General features: G+C 36.3%; 1 protein-coding gene across 1 annotated transcript; it reads right to left on the bottom strand.

The window, feature by feature from the left end:
• Nucleotides 1-3,405: 3,405 nt before the first annotated feature.
• Nucleotides 3,406-15,770, bottom strand: tmem240a (transmembrane protein 240a). Its single transcript, XM_060894335.1, has 4 exons — nucleotides 14,973-15,770; nucleotides 14,573-14,679; nucleotides 11,275-11,483; nucleotides 3,406-4,464 (listed from the first exon to the last, which is right to left on the bottom strand). The coding sequence occupies exons 1-4, from the start codon at nucleotides 15,027-15,029 to the stop codon at nucleotides 4,310-4,312; spliced, it is 528 nt and encodes a 175-aa protein (XP_060750318.1). The 5' UTR covers nucleotides 15,030-15,770; the 3' UTR covers nucleotides 3,406-4,309.
• Nucleotides 15,771-16,014: the final 244 nt, after the last annotated feature.

The following is a 16,014-nucleotide window of genomic DNA, read 5'->3' as shown; positions in this document are numbered from 1 at the left end:
CACATTGAACAGATTTGTTTTTTTCTTACTTTTTGTATTCATCCTCATTTTCAAGATTCATTGCTCTATGTTTATTGCTTATTTATCCTTTTATTGCACCTTTTCTTCTCACTACAAGGAACAATCGTAAAACACATTTCACTACATGTCATACCGTTTATGTTTATGTATGTGACTAATAAAATTTGAAATTTAGTTCACAAAAGCTCAGTCATTATTCAGAGCTCTATTATTGTTTCATGAGAATGGTAAAAATAAACATATATTTCTAGTATTTAGCAGAAATGTATATTGATATACATTTACCTTGAACTTTTACCTTCATATCTTCAAAGAATATATGACTACAATTTAGCATTTGTGGTAGTTCAGTAATTAAGCCAATGGACTTCTACTCAGCAGGTCATAAATTCAAATCCTTGTATCACCAACTGCTATCATTGGGTCTTTGCTCAGTTCTCAATATATTCTCAATTGAACCATAAGAAGCAAGTGATGGAAATGTAAATGATGCCATCCATATATAAAGTTACTGGGTATTATACAGATTCAAATAAGCTAAGAAATGACCACACAGCTAAAATATTTCTGTGGAGAATAGAAATAAATGAAAGCAGTAAAAATAAATGATAGAAATGTTGACATTGTCTTCTCATTATTTTCTTTGTTTCAAAAAAACCATCCATGTTTTATATAATGCAAGCAAATGGTAGTGTTTGTTCAGAGAGTGATTGTTGTTGTTGTAGTAGTTATAATATTTTATTTATCTGTTTTTTTATCTGACTTATCTGCATGTACAATGTAACTTTAAAATGAATTTGCCCTGTTTTTTTCTACTATTATAACATTTGCATGTATTATACCTGTGATGACTTGTGGCAGTCCAGTACTGTGAGGTGGCAATACATCCTAGGAAAGGATTTCCATTGCAATCTTTGTAAGACTCAGAAAATTAACCAGGCTGGATTATCAGTTTATCCAGATCAGACTGTTAATCCAGTATGGTACATCATCTTAACCAGTTCAATAAAAGATAATCAAGCTCTCATATGCCTAATAAGCTCTTCCGGACTGGAGGAAAAGACATATTGTCTTTTATTGATTCAAATGCTGAAAAAGCCCTTTGGCTGTTTCCTGCCAAGGTTTGTGTAGCACCAAAGCATTAATTATTACAAGGTTATTCCAAGTTTACAGCGTTTACACTTATGACATTTGAAAGACAAATTGTTGCTGAAACAGTATAGTACAGTTATTGCTGAAAGCTTTCGACTTTATTTACTCTGTCCATGAATGGTTGTTGAAAATAGGAGCTGCTGCAGCAAAGAACCTTGGAAATCAAAGGGAGACTGCGAGAGATTTAATGGAGACAAATTCTGCTGTAACAGACGTGCCAAGGTCAGCTTTTAGTAGCAGAAGCACAAGAGAGCACAAGAGAGCCATGGCCTCTGGATACTCACACTTTAACAAAAACTGATGCAAAGGCTGAGAAAATTCTCTAAGAATATTAAACATAAACTCTTAAATTTGAGCAAGAAGAAGTCAACATGTCTACAAGAAATCAACAGATGCTGTATTGAGATACCAACCAGGACTAATAGAAGACATGGTAACATAGGCAAAAACATTTACAAAAGGTTTAGATTGAAAGCAATGAAAGATTGGATTGGATCCAGAGAAAGCCAATATTTGCCATTTACTAGCACTTGAAAATGGTAGACAATATCTGAAGGAGGCCTTGAACCCCACATGTCAAAATGGCAAAAAACAAGAGTATTCAAGAATTGGGAAAAAGACCAAATAAATTGGAACTTGAATTATTCAATTAAAGGAAATAGCAGTATATTTATCTAACTACTGTATAATAAGTATTCATTTTTTAAATTGTATATAAGAATTCCTTTTCTATGATTAAAAAAAGAGCTTAATTCTTGGAAGTCATATGGTTTGGCCCTGTAATTTGATGTAATTTAACAAGATGTAGACAGGTTAAAACAAGAGACACTTGAGCCTCACTTCAATTCATCAAGCCATAGATATGAACATAACTCTTTCCCAACTTTCTTACATAACATAAATATCATTTCAGGGCTTCACCTGGCTATTTTCATGTGTCTTATTTATCTGAATATTTAAAAGCACTCAGCACTAAACCTGATGCAGCACTCATTGAGGCTTCACTACAGCAAAAGCAGGCCATGCAGGAGTTGTTTGTCTCAGATTGCTCACCAAAGACATGTTAAGAGTTCAGTGGGAGGACAGCTTTCACAAAGATGACAGCAGATCATAATAAATCAAATCTCGATTTTTTTTTTTTTTTTTTTAGGTGTGGGTGAAGGATGACTGGCTTTTCCTTACTCACTAGGGTACACACAGAAGATATACTATCACACAGAGCCCTAAAGAGATCACACCAGATTATATTTTACATTTTCTAAATTAATACCCCAATTACATTACAATTATATTACAATTACTTGAGTGAAAGTAGAATCTTTTAAATATTTAGGGAAATATTTACATTTTTCTTTGAGTATCTTGAGTTACATAGAATTTGATATTTCCCATTTTTGCATTAATGACAGTGAGTGTCTAAAATATCAGGAGAGCAAATGAATTTCATTGTGATTTATTGTTGTGACATTCTCCAGACCATCAAACTGAAAGGTTCAGGCATGCTGGTCTTCTATAATATAATTCCTAATAGCACTGAATACAAGCACTGTCCCAATCCATAATGTTTACCCGGCTCTAAAGAGTTTTAATATATAGTATATATTTTTGGCTTACAGATGGTAAATTTTCAGGGACGAGTTGATGGATGCATTATATTAAATATATATTACAAAGCTCATCAACTGTCGTACTTGTCTAGAGCATTTGAACCCTGACTGAGAAAGCTATTGATTTAATGTTAAATCACTTGACATGGCAAATTTCTAAATATTAGCATGCATGCAACAAGACAGTGGTTGGATTTTATGACACAATTGTGTGATAAGAAATATTCTGAGTATTATTTTTTCCCGGTTATATCTGTATTGGTTAGCATCACGCTGTTGGTATGAGAATGACTTTCCAGCACAGCTAACATGTAAAGGAAAACATCTTCTGATATCAGGAATCCTCGGTGTATTTCTAGTTTACAATCATAGATTATTTTAATATACCAAAGACTATAAACTAGAAATTTTAAGTTTTTACAGGGACGTCAAACCTAGACATGAGAAATGGTCATGGGAAATTATGCTGGAAAAGGTTTTGAGAAATAACACTTCTACACAATAGGACCCAGTTGTGCTTCAACTGCACTTTTAATAAAACAGACATTTCATCTTCACAACAGCAATGTCTGGAGATGGAGAGGAAAGGGAAAGTGGGTCAGGGCTCTTTCTGCTGCCAGGCTAGATGAACTCATTTAACTAGAGAGTCATTTAAAAGGAGACCTGTAAAGGTTATTGGACAAAGCCAAGGAAAGACAAGGCAAGTGCTGAAGACTCTGTAATTCAACCAGTCATATTCATTAGAGCACAAAGAGTCCTGGCCACTTACTTGTTTCCCTGCCTCTCCTTTATTTACAGATAAAATTAAATACATTCATTTATTTCACTAAGTAACAAATCTGTCAATCTTTATTTTACAGAGATGTGTTTTTATCCAGTCAAACAATTCATATCATACTTCTGTTTTCAGACTTTTTCCCACAATCAATTACTCTATTTTCCTGTCACATAATTTATTATTCATTTCTAACATTCCCTAACCCTGTGTTGACGTAAGTCCCATAAAACAATATGCAGAACTATTTACATGAGCAATCATCTTGAACTATGCTCTTGCAAAACCACAATCATCATCCCTTCCCCCTCCCATAGGGGATTCTAAATCCATTCCAACAAAACAAATGACCAAAAAAAGAAAATGAAGTGACACAGTTCAGTCTCACTGCTCCATTTAACACTGCATGTATTTGTTTACCTCCACCCGCACCAATTTTAAAAGTGCATGCCAAGATTGAATTTAAAAAATGACCTGTACAGATAAAAGACCCTCAAAAATTTTCCAGCACCACCACCAACAACAACAACCGCCCAACCTACCCCTCACTGACCCACCCCAATGAACAAGGTGTGTGGAAAAAATTGTGATTTCTTTGTTCTTGAGTCTCAGTTTTTGGAATCCCAAATATTGAATTGCAACAAATGGCTGTAGAAAGTCAAAAAGATGGTTGGGACTGTTGTGGGACTGTTGAAGAGGGTCTCTGAGGCAGCATTTAGTAATGGGGCAATTAAGGGGATAGTGTGGTTCAGAGTCAAAGGTGACGGGGGCTGGGATGACCATTATGATAAAGCTTTTGCTTGATATGCACCATGTTTCCACTGGAGTCTTCCAGCTGTCGTAACTGTGTACGTCTACGAAGATCCCGCAAGTTACAGAACTGTGGGAGCCAGGACCAAGATGGTGTGTCTGTGAAAGCAAATGAGAAAAAAATATTTTTTATTAATATGCACATCCATCATCTGCCATTTCATAATTTACATACCTTGAAGAGTTCAAGCATCATATGGGTGTACCTATCACTTAGAATTCATATCTAGAACCCTTAAGGGTACGTCAGATATGAAAGAAAAACCCTTAACTCAAAAAAATCCAAAAGTAAGATATATTTTGTAATATTCTAATAAACAAATGAGAGCTAAGAATGGTGACACCATTCACCATTCAACATCGACATCAAAAATCTAATTGGTATTTAATGACAAAATAATTTTTAGATAATTATTACAATTTAATGCTATAAAAGCGAAATAAATCAGGTAAAATAGCTATTCTGAACCGCAGCCCAACCAACAGTCTTTCGATTTGGAAAAGACGCTGCTTTAAAACAGTTAGCTTGCTTACTCAGTAACATTAGATAAAAGATAGAAAATTTGTCAGATTGTTACACAGGGTGTGGTTCAGGGTCGGAATGAAATTCTGTTCTACAGATTGATTTTTTTTTTTGTTATAAATTGACTTCTGGGATTTCTGAGTTTTTCAGGATTGTTAGTGTTTCCATGGTATAATGGTTAAAAAGCTTTCCAGTATAGACCACTAGACTACACCCACCACTAGACTACACCCACTTCATACTTGTTTGCAGCGTTTACCAGATACACATACAAATATAAATACTGGCATTGTTTATACATGATGCTGAATAATACCTCAGAAATATACAATCTCATTGTTATTACAATAAACCTTCGGTCAAACTCTCAGCACTGGGTGTGTTTGAGCAATTGTGGAATAACTACATTTACATATTATTCAGGTCAGGAAGAGAAAACCTACTTAGCCTAGCTATAAGGACCTTTTCACAAATGTCCCATGTAATCTACATCACAAAGATTATAAGACTAAATTTATCCTTATCATAGTAGGCATAAAAATCTTTCAGCAGGGCTTGGATTGTAGTGCCAGCTAGAATTTGTGTTTATATACATAGATTTATATATAAGTATACACTTATTCTAATGTTATCTCTTCAATATTAACAGATGTTGATCATCTAAACTTAATGATGAATAGATTTTTAAAACAGGCTGTTGTTTAGCAGAAAAAACATCACCAGCGAGTCTTCAGGAGAGAGAGCTGCGTTTTCTAGTTTCTAGTTTTCTAGACAAGCTGCATTTTTGTGTCTGTAATGGTCTTAAATTGTTTTGAATTGATGCCATCATTAATTCTAACTATAAAGAAATAAAGATATGACATTTTCATTAATACATTGAAATGTCATTTATTAATTTACTATAAGAGTATGCCCTGGTGTGTTTTATTCCTTACTTGCTAAATAGAAATAAGCCACAATTATGTAAAGAGTTCATTGTCCAGCTTAATAATATAATAGCCTAAGATATTCCACTGGTTTTATCTGTAGTAATCACTTTTGTGATTTGTGAAGATTATTAATAGAACATTTTAAGAGATGTTCTGTACTGATACATTTAATTTTGTCATTTTAACTTTCATAAGGAAATATGTCTCTATCTTAGCTGCTTTTCTTAGTGAGTAAAACACTAAATAGTAAAAACAGGAAAAAACATTTATACACAGCACATATTTACATGACTGATGATTGCTATTGTAGATGAATCTTCCATTGATTCATATTCAGTAATCATGTCAATCGTGGTCAAAACAAAAGCCAATCCCAGGAACATTTGGAGAGAACCTAGAATACACCCTGAGTGGAATGGCAGTCTATAACAGGGGACCCCTATGCATACACCCATTCACACTTATGAGTATCTTAGCATATCCAATTCACCTACTGGGCAGTTGCTTGAGTAGACATTTTAAGATATTCAGCGATATTAAATGTTAATATCTAAATTTGGTTTAACTCTAGAACGGCTTCTAAATTGATTACAAGATACACAAGTAACACACACACACACACACACACACAGAGAGAGAGAGAGAGAGAGAGAGAGAGAGAGAGAGAGATCAGTCTGCCCTGCTGGAGGGAGGGGGTAGTTATTTATAGCAATCTAAGGGTATGCCATCCACAAGGACTGTTGTGAAGGGTATCCAGAAAAAGCCAAAACAGAGGGCCATTTTTCAATAAAGCTTCATACACCAATTAACAAATATTATTTAAATCCCATTGACGGGCAGATGATGGTATGGAGGCAAAACAAAGGCTCTGGATCAACTGGAATATGAGAAAAACTGGAATATCAATGTCAAGTCACTGGCTCATGCTGTTTTATATTAGCAATTTTAATTATCAAAATACTCACAACCTAAAGCTCCAGAAATAGCTCGATTGTTCATATAAGAAACAAAATCACAAAATGGTGAAAGGTGGTGAGTGGAGGAATGGGTGGGGGGAATTTAGAGAATTGGAAAACTGGAAACAAAAAAAATCAATGTATCTCTCAATGTTCGGTGTGTGTGTGCATGAATGTGTGTATATGTGTGTGCGTGTGTGGGGGTGGGGTTGGTGTTGTGGGGGTGGGGGGGATGCTCACTCACACATGTCTCCCTGTTGCTTGCCTTCTCTTTCCAGCTGCTCTCTTTCTATTTATAGCTCTCACGAAGCAGGAGCATGCAGAGGGACCGGAGGGACGGAAAATTGTGTGTGTGTGTGTGTCTGTGTGTGTGTGTGTGTTTGTGCTCCAGATTGGGAATGGGGATATGACCGTGTCATTTCCCCTTTCCCTTCAATCCTCACCTTCACTCCCCATCTCGGAGAGGCTAAATGAGGTTGACCTGCCATCAGCATCATGGAAAGCCTTGGAGAGCTCCACTACAGGGGCATCCCCACTATTTTTCATTAGCTTCGACCATTTATAGAATTTTTTTTCCCTCTATGCAGACAGAAACGTCATCCCATTATAATATCTGCTATTTTAAGCCTTAACGCTACTGAAGAAGAAATCCAGGAGTTTTCATTAATGTGGGTTGTACCCATTTTTTCCATACTTTTTTCCAGACTATTCATATCGTGGGCAAATTGCTTTATGACAGCTGGAAGCCTGACTTCCCCTAAAATTTCTTTAAAATGTTGCAATGATATATTTACTAATGTGTCTATAATCTTTATCATTCTTGGTACAATTTAGAGTTTTAAAAAACAGATATCTCACTGCAGTATCATATTGTTTGTTAATTTAATGCATCCTGTTATTGTTAGACAGCTCAGACTGCATGAAAATGACTGTAGAAACCAATAGATGAAGTTTTAACGGACTTCTATAAAACATACAAGTACACTTTTTAAATAGAGAAAAAAATTATACTCACTGGACAAACAGAACATAATATGTCATTATGGGACCTGGCAACAGCTTCACTGGGGGTCAATGAGTATGTGGGTAGGTGGATTTTGCATAGGAAAATATCTATCTTATTGGACAGTGCACTCTTCATAAATGCATTTTTTCCTGATTGGGTACATGGCTTTTCCAAGTAATGATTGAGAGAACCTATCAAACTTAATCATATTGGTGCCAGTCAGTCTTGGGGCATGTTTGATGCTGCAGTATACGGGTAGTTCACTAAGGTTATTTATAACAATTTAACACAATTAGTATATCTTATTATTTTTGCAATTTGTAAATAAGTATAAAATATATAGTAAAAGGTCTATGTACACCTGGTTGCACCTACTATAATTGGTGATGTACAAAAAGAACCAAAAACATTCAATCTCATGTTTAAAAGTAATTATCTTACATCTGTCATCAATGAGATTATTAAAATTAACCCCAAATTAAGATCAGTTGTTTCTGTTTCTTATTTTCTCCACATATAATTGTTTTCGCCAGCAAAGATCTTACAGCATGCATGATATACAGTAGGGCTGCTTTTCTTCAGCCAGATACCTACAGGTGTTTGCTACTAAGCTGAATATGAGAAATTCCACCTTTCAGCATGATAATGACTCAAAGCATAGATCAATATCCAAAAAAGACTTTGTTTAACCAAAAGTAGATCAGTTTTTGAATGACTGAAACAGAGCTCAGACCCAGATCCAGCTAAAAAAATCTGTGGTGTGACCTAAAGCAGGTTGTGCACAGTAGATACCCTTACAATTTGGTGGATCGTTTCTGATTGTTTTTCACTTCATTTTTACATATTGTAATTTCGTATAGAGGGTGGAAAAAGTTTGGGATGGTTTATCTTGGTTTAAATTTAAACATTCTTTTGCCACTTATCAGGGGAGAGTATAGAGTTTTTATATCCATTGAACATTTCTCTTTGAATTTTTGCATTACTTTTGGAATTTGTTTATATATATATAGGACCTTTATATATAGGACCAGCTACCATCCTGTGTAAAATTTAGACACTGCTAATGTTATTGACCTGATTTTGGAAAAGTCTTTCTTATGCTCATATTTATGAATCCACGGCAATGTTTTTTCTATTTAAAATTCCACAAGTCACAACTGACACCTACGTACATCAGTGTTATTCAATATAAGTTAAGCCTAGTCTCATAAAGAAACCATAAGTTATAAGATAAGGTACAAACACTAACCCTATTTCTAATCTTCACCTTAATCACTGGAAGGCTTCGTACGAACCGAGTCACAATGTTTAAGAAATTTGCAGGTCATTACTCATTATGTCTTTTTTATGTCTACCCACCAAAGACTAAACATAAGGGGAAGTAAAAGGCAATATGTAGAACATATGTGTATGATTGCTACAGATTGCAGCAGCATGCTTTCTTTTTGTTTGACTGTTATTTTCTTTTACAATAATGAAATTTGATAAGCAAGACTCAGTGGCCCAGCTAACAATAACAACTTGGCTGCTTGGTGCTTTAGCTACATTGACTAAACATGTTCTGTTCACTATATCACCATATCTTGACAGCATAACTATAAATGCTGGGTAGGAAAGGCACTCTCTTCTACAGTATATAGCCTATGTACATGTGTCATAACAGGAATATAAATCACTCAAAAAGGAATATAAATCTCACTGCTTTATAGAGCTAATCATAAATAGCACCCATGTAAAACCTTTGTTAACCTACATAATTATATGTACTCTCAGTCATTTTCAGAAGAAGATCTAAGCTACAGTCTTGATATGCGTTGTCTAAAGGTTGCATAGTGTAAGAAATTACAGATTGTATGCACCCAGATTCCACTCCAAGATACACATCGGAAATAGCTCATTACTAAAAAGGCTTAAGTATCATAAGGTAATACGTTTAGAACTTGATGTATCTTGAATAAACTTCATTAAATTGTTTGTATGGGAGCACCAGCAGGACATCAAGGACCGCCACTAATAAAGGGTCTACGTGACCATGATTATCATTTAAAGTGACCATTTGGGTGATAACTGTAACAATATCAAGCCAAGGTATATGTGACCATGATTAACATTTAAAGACATCTGGCTAGATGACAACGTGTATTCCAGCCATTTGGGAGACACTCAATTCTTATTCTCAATACACACTCAAATCGAAACCTCATTTAATCTATAAAGAGGGAAAACAGTATAAAATGCTTGAGCGTGATTTGTCCTGGCTCTTACTGACTCAGATGAACCCAAAGTACTTAATGTATTTGGTCACTGCTATGTCAGAATAAACTTCTTGTTCTTCGTTAAGATCTTCACCCTCATTGAATAGTCATATATTCACATCATTTCACATCATCACACACTTTGTTCATGGTATGGAAGACCAACTGTAGCCACTGTTACTAGATAACAGTTAGGACAAAGGTTTTTAATCTGTGCCATACTATGCCAAAAATGGCATACTTTACTGATCAGGAATTGTCTAGATATTCATCAACCCATTCTTATGTGACCTTAAGTCACATTTTCCAGTGTGTATGTATGTATGTATGTATGTATGTATGTATGTATGTGTGTGTGTATGTGTGTGTGTGTGTGTGTGTGTGTGTGTGTGTGTATGTGTGTATGTATGTATGTATGTATGTATGTATGTATGTATGTATGTATGTGTGTGTGTGTGTGTGTGTGTGTGTGTGTGTGTGTGTGTGTGTGTGTGTGTGTGTGTGTGTGTGTGTATGTATGTATGTATGTGTGTATGTATGTACATATTTAAGCCAAATACATATCTTAGGATACATTCAAGCATATTGTAATCCCCATCTTATGTATGAACAGTGTGTTGAAGTTCAGTCAGCTTTTAAGGTTTTAAGAATCATTTACATCACTTTTTGATATGTGTATTTATCTAAAGCCAATGTAGTGAAATAACCTAAACATGGGCATTTTCCTTACACTAAAAGTGTCACATTGATGTATGTAGGAAAGGCTTTAAAGCACGACTATGATTCCACTCAATCTTAAAGTAAAAATAACGCTGCTTTTAAGAAGCTGCTCATTGATTAAAACTGCCTATTTCTCATACAGTACTGACCAAACATTAGTTAATCTCCAAACACTGTAGAGAAAATTCTCATTGTAAAGTTATTGAATGCCTAATGACATCATTTGCTCGTCTGTTCTCCTACACACTCTTGAAGACCTTGTACTATAATACAGTAATGATGAGTAATAGAAATCTTTTGTATTCTTAGGACTTCATTAATCATGACACTGGACATGAGGGGTGTCAGTTTCAAGCTTTTAATTTATTCTCTACTAAGAAGAGGTGTTAGAGTGAATCACTTCTCACATACAGTATATTCATTACACATTAAACATCCTATACCATATACATTGATGGACATGCGTCCGTTAGTCGTTATATTGATAAATGTATACAGCACATGACTCCTTTTCACTCACCATAGTAGCGGCTGGCTCTCCAGGCCCGCACAGCACAGTGTAACGCTCCATCCAGCCACAGCAATAACCAGCTGATGCAGAAGCCCAACAACAGCCCCAGCATGAGGTCCATCTCCTGCTTGGTCACACTGTCACTCACAAAGTAGTTCTCAGATGAGTCCACCAACGAATGGTCCCCATCATATGGAATTACATAATGTACATGGTGTCTGAGAGAGAAAGAAAATAGAAAGTATTTGAAGTTGGAATTTGAAGTGTCCACTGTTATAAGAGTCACTCCAGTAAATAAATTGCTAGTAAGTAATTTATTGGAGTTATTGAATAATATGATTTATGATGAAAAACTGAATAATAAGTCAAAATTTTGAGTAAAATAGATATATTTGATTAAGAAAAAAAATCAATATCAGAAGTCAGAAAAAAACATCAGGTAGCATTAAGATCAGGTTCTGTCTGGGTGGAATTTCTTTGTTTTTTTTCTTCCTGTATCAAAATTCATTTCCTTTGGTTTTTGCCAAACTCCAAAACACACCAGTAGATGGACTGACTACTCTAAATTGCCACTTGTTGTTAATGTGTGTGTGTGTGTGTGTGTGTGTGTGTGTGTGTGTGTGTGTGTGTGTGTGTGTGTGTGTGTGTGTGTGTGTGTGTGCTGCCCTGTCTGGCATCCCATTCAGGCTGGGTTCCATTGCAACCCTGAACATGATAAAATGATTACTCAAGATGTATAAATGAAGCATTATCTACTGTATAAACTATATATATAGGAATATATATGAAGGTCAAATGTACAAAATATATACAATTGTGTATATCAGAGTTTCAAAAACAATTGTCCCTAGGTGCTTTAAATTCCTTATAATTTATTCATTCTCCTCCAGTAGCTACTTTATCGTGGTTAGCAGCAACTTATTATTATTCAGTTCAACATTTCAAACTATGTTATTCATTAGTCATGATTAATTATTCAGTTGTTACAGTGAAAATGACTGAAGCCACTGAGGAGACTGGGAGTTTCTGTTCTGGTATCTATGTGGAATGAAATGAAAACAAATTAAATATTGATACATTTTTCATTTAATACATAGCAATACTTGTTTCCTGTACCAAGGCACAAAATATCTGGTTATTTACACCATTAACTGAAAGCTAATCCAGATTATATATGTTAATTATTTATCTTTCAGCTGTGTGATACCTGTTTACTGAAAATTAGTACACACTGTGTGTTGCTTTAAATTTCTCAGGTGAGAGGGAAAGCAGTGGCCAAATTATTCATTGCTATATTGTATTTTTATGAATATGTATAATGTTGTGTAGCATGTTGTTGTGGTGGGTTATGTTGCCACCTCACAGCTACAGAGTCCCTGATTCAGTCCTGACCTAAGGTTATTGTCTGTGTATAACTTGTTCTTTCAGGATCTCCAGTCTCCTTCACATCCAAATGGCTATATTTAATTGTACCTAAATGTGAATTAATATCTGAATGTGTATATGAATTGGGCCCTGTGAAAGATTTGTGTCCGGTTCTGGATGTGTTGCTGCCTGATCGCCAGTGTTCTTAGGAAAGAGATCTGGAAACTTACCAAAATAAAACTAAAAAATTCAAGATGAATAAATGAATGAAAATAAAAGGAATGAATGTTTAGTTTACTTTAGTTATATAAAATACTTTTATATTGGACACATCTTTATTTACTGAAGAGGTTTCATAAACTACAAAGCACAGGAATCATCACTAAATTGTAAAGTGAGAACCACATTACACACTTTTAATATACTGCTTTTAAGAAAATTGGCCACAAGAAGTCACAGTATTTTTACTGACTAAAATCCCTTGACCTATTTATATTATCTGTGTCTGTATAACTGGTAAACTGCTATACACACTTTTACCTGTGGAAAACCATAGCAGAATATCATGGGTGTTAAAAAGTATAATAAAGATCCTTCTCAGGAATAATCCTTGAAATTTCATAATGGATTATACAATGTGTGGTCTGAGTTATGTCAACAAATTAGCTGTGCTGTTGTGCAGCAAGTGCAACTAGCAGGTCAAAGTTGGGAATAATTTTAGGCTGACCTGATTCAGTACCCTTGAATACAGAGCACTTAACAGAGAATTCAGTCGAATAGTTTGCAGAGATAACAATTCTAATGGTAATATATCAGATATACGCTATATGGCCAAATGTTTATGGACATCTGTCAATCACAAATCACGACATTCTATACAATTGTTTTTCCGATTTTGTGCCATCAATTTAGGGAGAAACCACATATGGACAGGTGTCAAACCTTTGGCCTGATAGTGCAACACCTTGTATATACTTATATACACTCTCAGAAATTAAGGTACAAACTGTGCTTGTTGCTGAGGTGGTACCACCATGGGTATACCATTTGCAATTTTAGTTTATATCTCTCACTTTAGAAATAAATCTATGGTACATAGCTGGACCTTAATGACCACTGGTGTATTCTTAAAGCTTTACTATTTAGCTAATTCAAGGAATACTGCATGACCCTTAATTGGTGAAAAATACTTGCTAAAGGAAAAATGATGAACCCTTGATGGTACCATCCCACTGAAAAGAAAAGTCCAGTTTCGTAGCTTTATTTCTGAGAGTGTAGCTTATCTATGACTCTTACAACACCTCTGTAGAGGAATCCATGTCATGTCAGTTGCATGGTGCACTTTCTTCACTTTATTCAGCTATTGAGAATAGAATGTATTCATTAGCAGGTTAATGTTGAAACCCTTGATAAAAATTAACTGTTAAAAGGGAATTTTCTGCTCACTCCTCGCAACCTTTTGGTCATGAGCATTTAATTCTCTAAGCTCAAAAGAGATCAAGCCTGTACGTTGCGCATTGTAGCGACCGCGAACGCACTAGGCCATTAAATGAACTACATAGCCTACTATGTATCATATGGTTGTGCTTTGGAGAAACACACACCTTGATACGCAGAAACCAAGAATCCCCCCACCCCCAAAACGCCACAGACACTGACAGCAGCTCAGCCCTGTTAATATGCCAACGAATCGTTAAATCATCAAGCAAAAAGATCAGACAAATGAGGCCTGTAAGCAATCATGCAGTCATGTATGGAGATATGTGTTACATTTAGATTAGGGAAAAAACAGTGTTCCGGAGGTATGAAAAATGATAGGCAGTATAAGAAATTCTCACAGGCCCCTTCTCTGTTTTAATAAATAGGAAACGATTAGAGGCTATGCGATTGATGACAAGGCTTCTGTAATAAAATGAATCATTAATGAGCTTTTTTTTGTTACCTTCCACAGTTGCAGTGGCAGACGCGGTCCTCCCCTCGTAAATGCGGTAAGATGTAGTTGTGAAAGCGGTCCAGCAGCGCGTTCATGTCCATTAGACACGCTATCGCCTGCAAAGAAGCATTCGAGTCAAGCGGAACATCATGACAACATAAGCACCAATCTGCTTTTGTGAACAAAATACTGTAGGCTAAATAGCCTACGGGAAAAATAAACAAATTTTTCCAGGCCAGAGCCGACTCGAGCTGCTTCTTATTCCTTTAATGGCTGTGCGTTTATCAAGGTTGTGAATGGACTTTCCTCGGTCTATGCGCCTCTACTTTCTGGTGCTCTCAAATTATTTTTCTCGCCCTTAACTTGTTAACTTAAATAGTTTTTGGGCATGCTGGTGTGTATTTCTTACCATTACAACAGACGCACCAAGGATCATAAAAATCATGGTGGTTGTGATCATATGCATCCAAACTTCAAAATGCGCCGCTCTCTCTTTCAACCCAGAGGAGCCTGTCTGTTCAACAGAGCTGTATGTTTAAAACACTGAACACGCAGTGCTAAAAGAGTCTGTCCCGGGAGAAGACGCTCATGGATGCGCCTTTACCGCACCTGCCTCTCAATTCTGAGCGCGGATCGGCGCATAAGGTTTAAGAGTGGCCCGGTCTCACCAAACCCCCCTATATTACCCACGGTTTTATTGTCCTCTCCATTTAGCACTGCGCTGAATCGAGCCTTGAATTTGCTTGAGGTTCAGGACTGATGTTGAGCAAACTGTCCTGCTCTGTCTTTGTAGCTGCTGATGCTCTTTCGGCGTTCCAGCACCGTTGAAAATTTCCCAGCGACGATAAGCAAGATCAGGGTGAGCTCTAGAGATTTCCCCCCGCACAGATCTGGGTTGCAGTGCCGCTTCTTAAGAAAGCGTCTGGTAGATTCCACGTCTAGTAATCCTAGTAATCCATGTCCGTCTTTCACTCCTTATCACATGCAAGTTGATCAAGTTGTGGCGAAAAAGCTGATCGATGCACCAGTGATTCCGGCCCAGCATTGATCTTGCTTGATAAGACAGGCGACTCAAAGACAAGACGGGTCTTGATTCAGCCTCTCACTCCCACCGCATCTGCATCAACCACATACCTGGTGCCACACACATGATTATACAGTCCTCTTTCAGCCGTCGTGGTAGCCAGGGGCATTTTAACGATATGACTGTGTGTGTGTGTGTGTGTGTGTGTGTGTGTGTGTGTGTGTGTGTGTGTGAGAGAGAGAGAGAGAGAGAGAGAGAGAGAGAGAGAGAAGGCGGGGGACGTGTGAGTAGCCTACAGAGGTGACTAAGAGGTGGCAAATCTATCTTATTCGTTTGCTTTGCTCGGACTCGCAAATCATTCTGGAATAATGCAACGGTTTGTGTGGGTTTTAGCTATACGACATGTTTTACAGGAAGACCACACAGC

This window comes from Tachysurus vachellii, chromosome 19, assembly GCF_030014155.1.
Source record: "Tachysurus vachellii isolate PV-2020 chromosome 19, HZAU_Pvac_v1, whole genome shotgun sequence".
NCBI lineage: Eukaryota > Metazoa > Chordata > Actinopteri > Siluriformes > Bagridae > Tachysurus > Tachysurus vachellii.
The sequence above is the reverse complement of the archived record's forward strand: the minus strand, read 5'-3'. Positions and strand labels throughout refer to the sequence as shown.

What these genes read in the sequence shown, in the direction of transcription:
- tmem240a (XM_060894335.1), bottom strand. Translation starts at nt 15,029, where the DNA reads ATGCATATGATCACAACCACCATGATTTTTATGATCCTTGGTGCGTCT. An exon ending in TGCCACTGCAACTGTGGAAG is followed by an intron (nt 11,484 to 14,572) that starts GTAACAAAAAAA and finishes TTTCTCTCTCAG; the next exon opens with ACACCATGTACATTATGTAA. An exon ending in GAGAGCCAGCCGCTACTATG is followed by an intron (nt 4,465 to 11,274) that starts GTGAGTGAAAAG and finishes TTGCTTTCACAG; the next exon opens with ACACACCATCTTGGTCCTGG.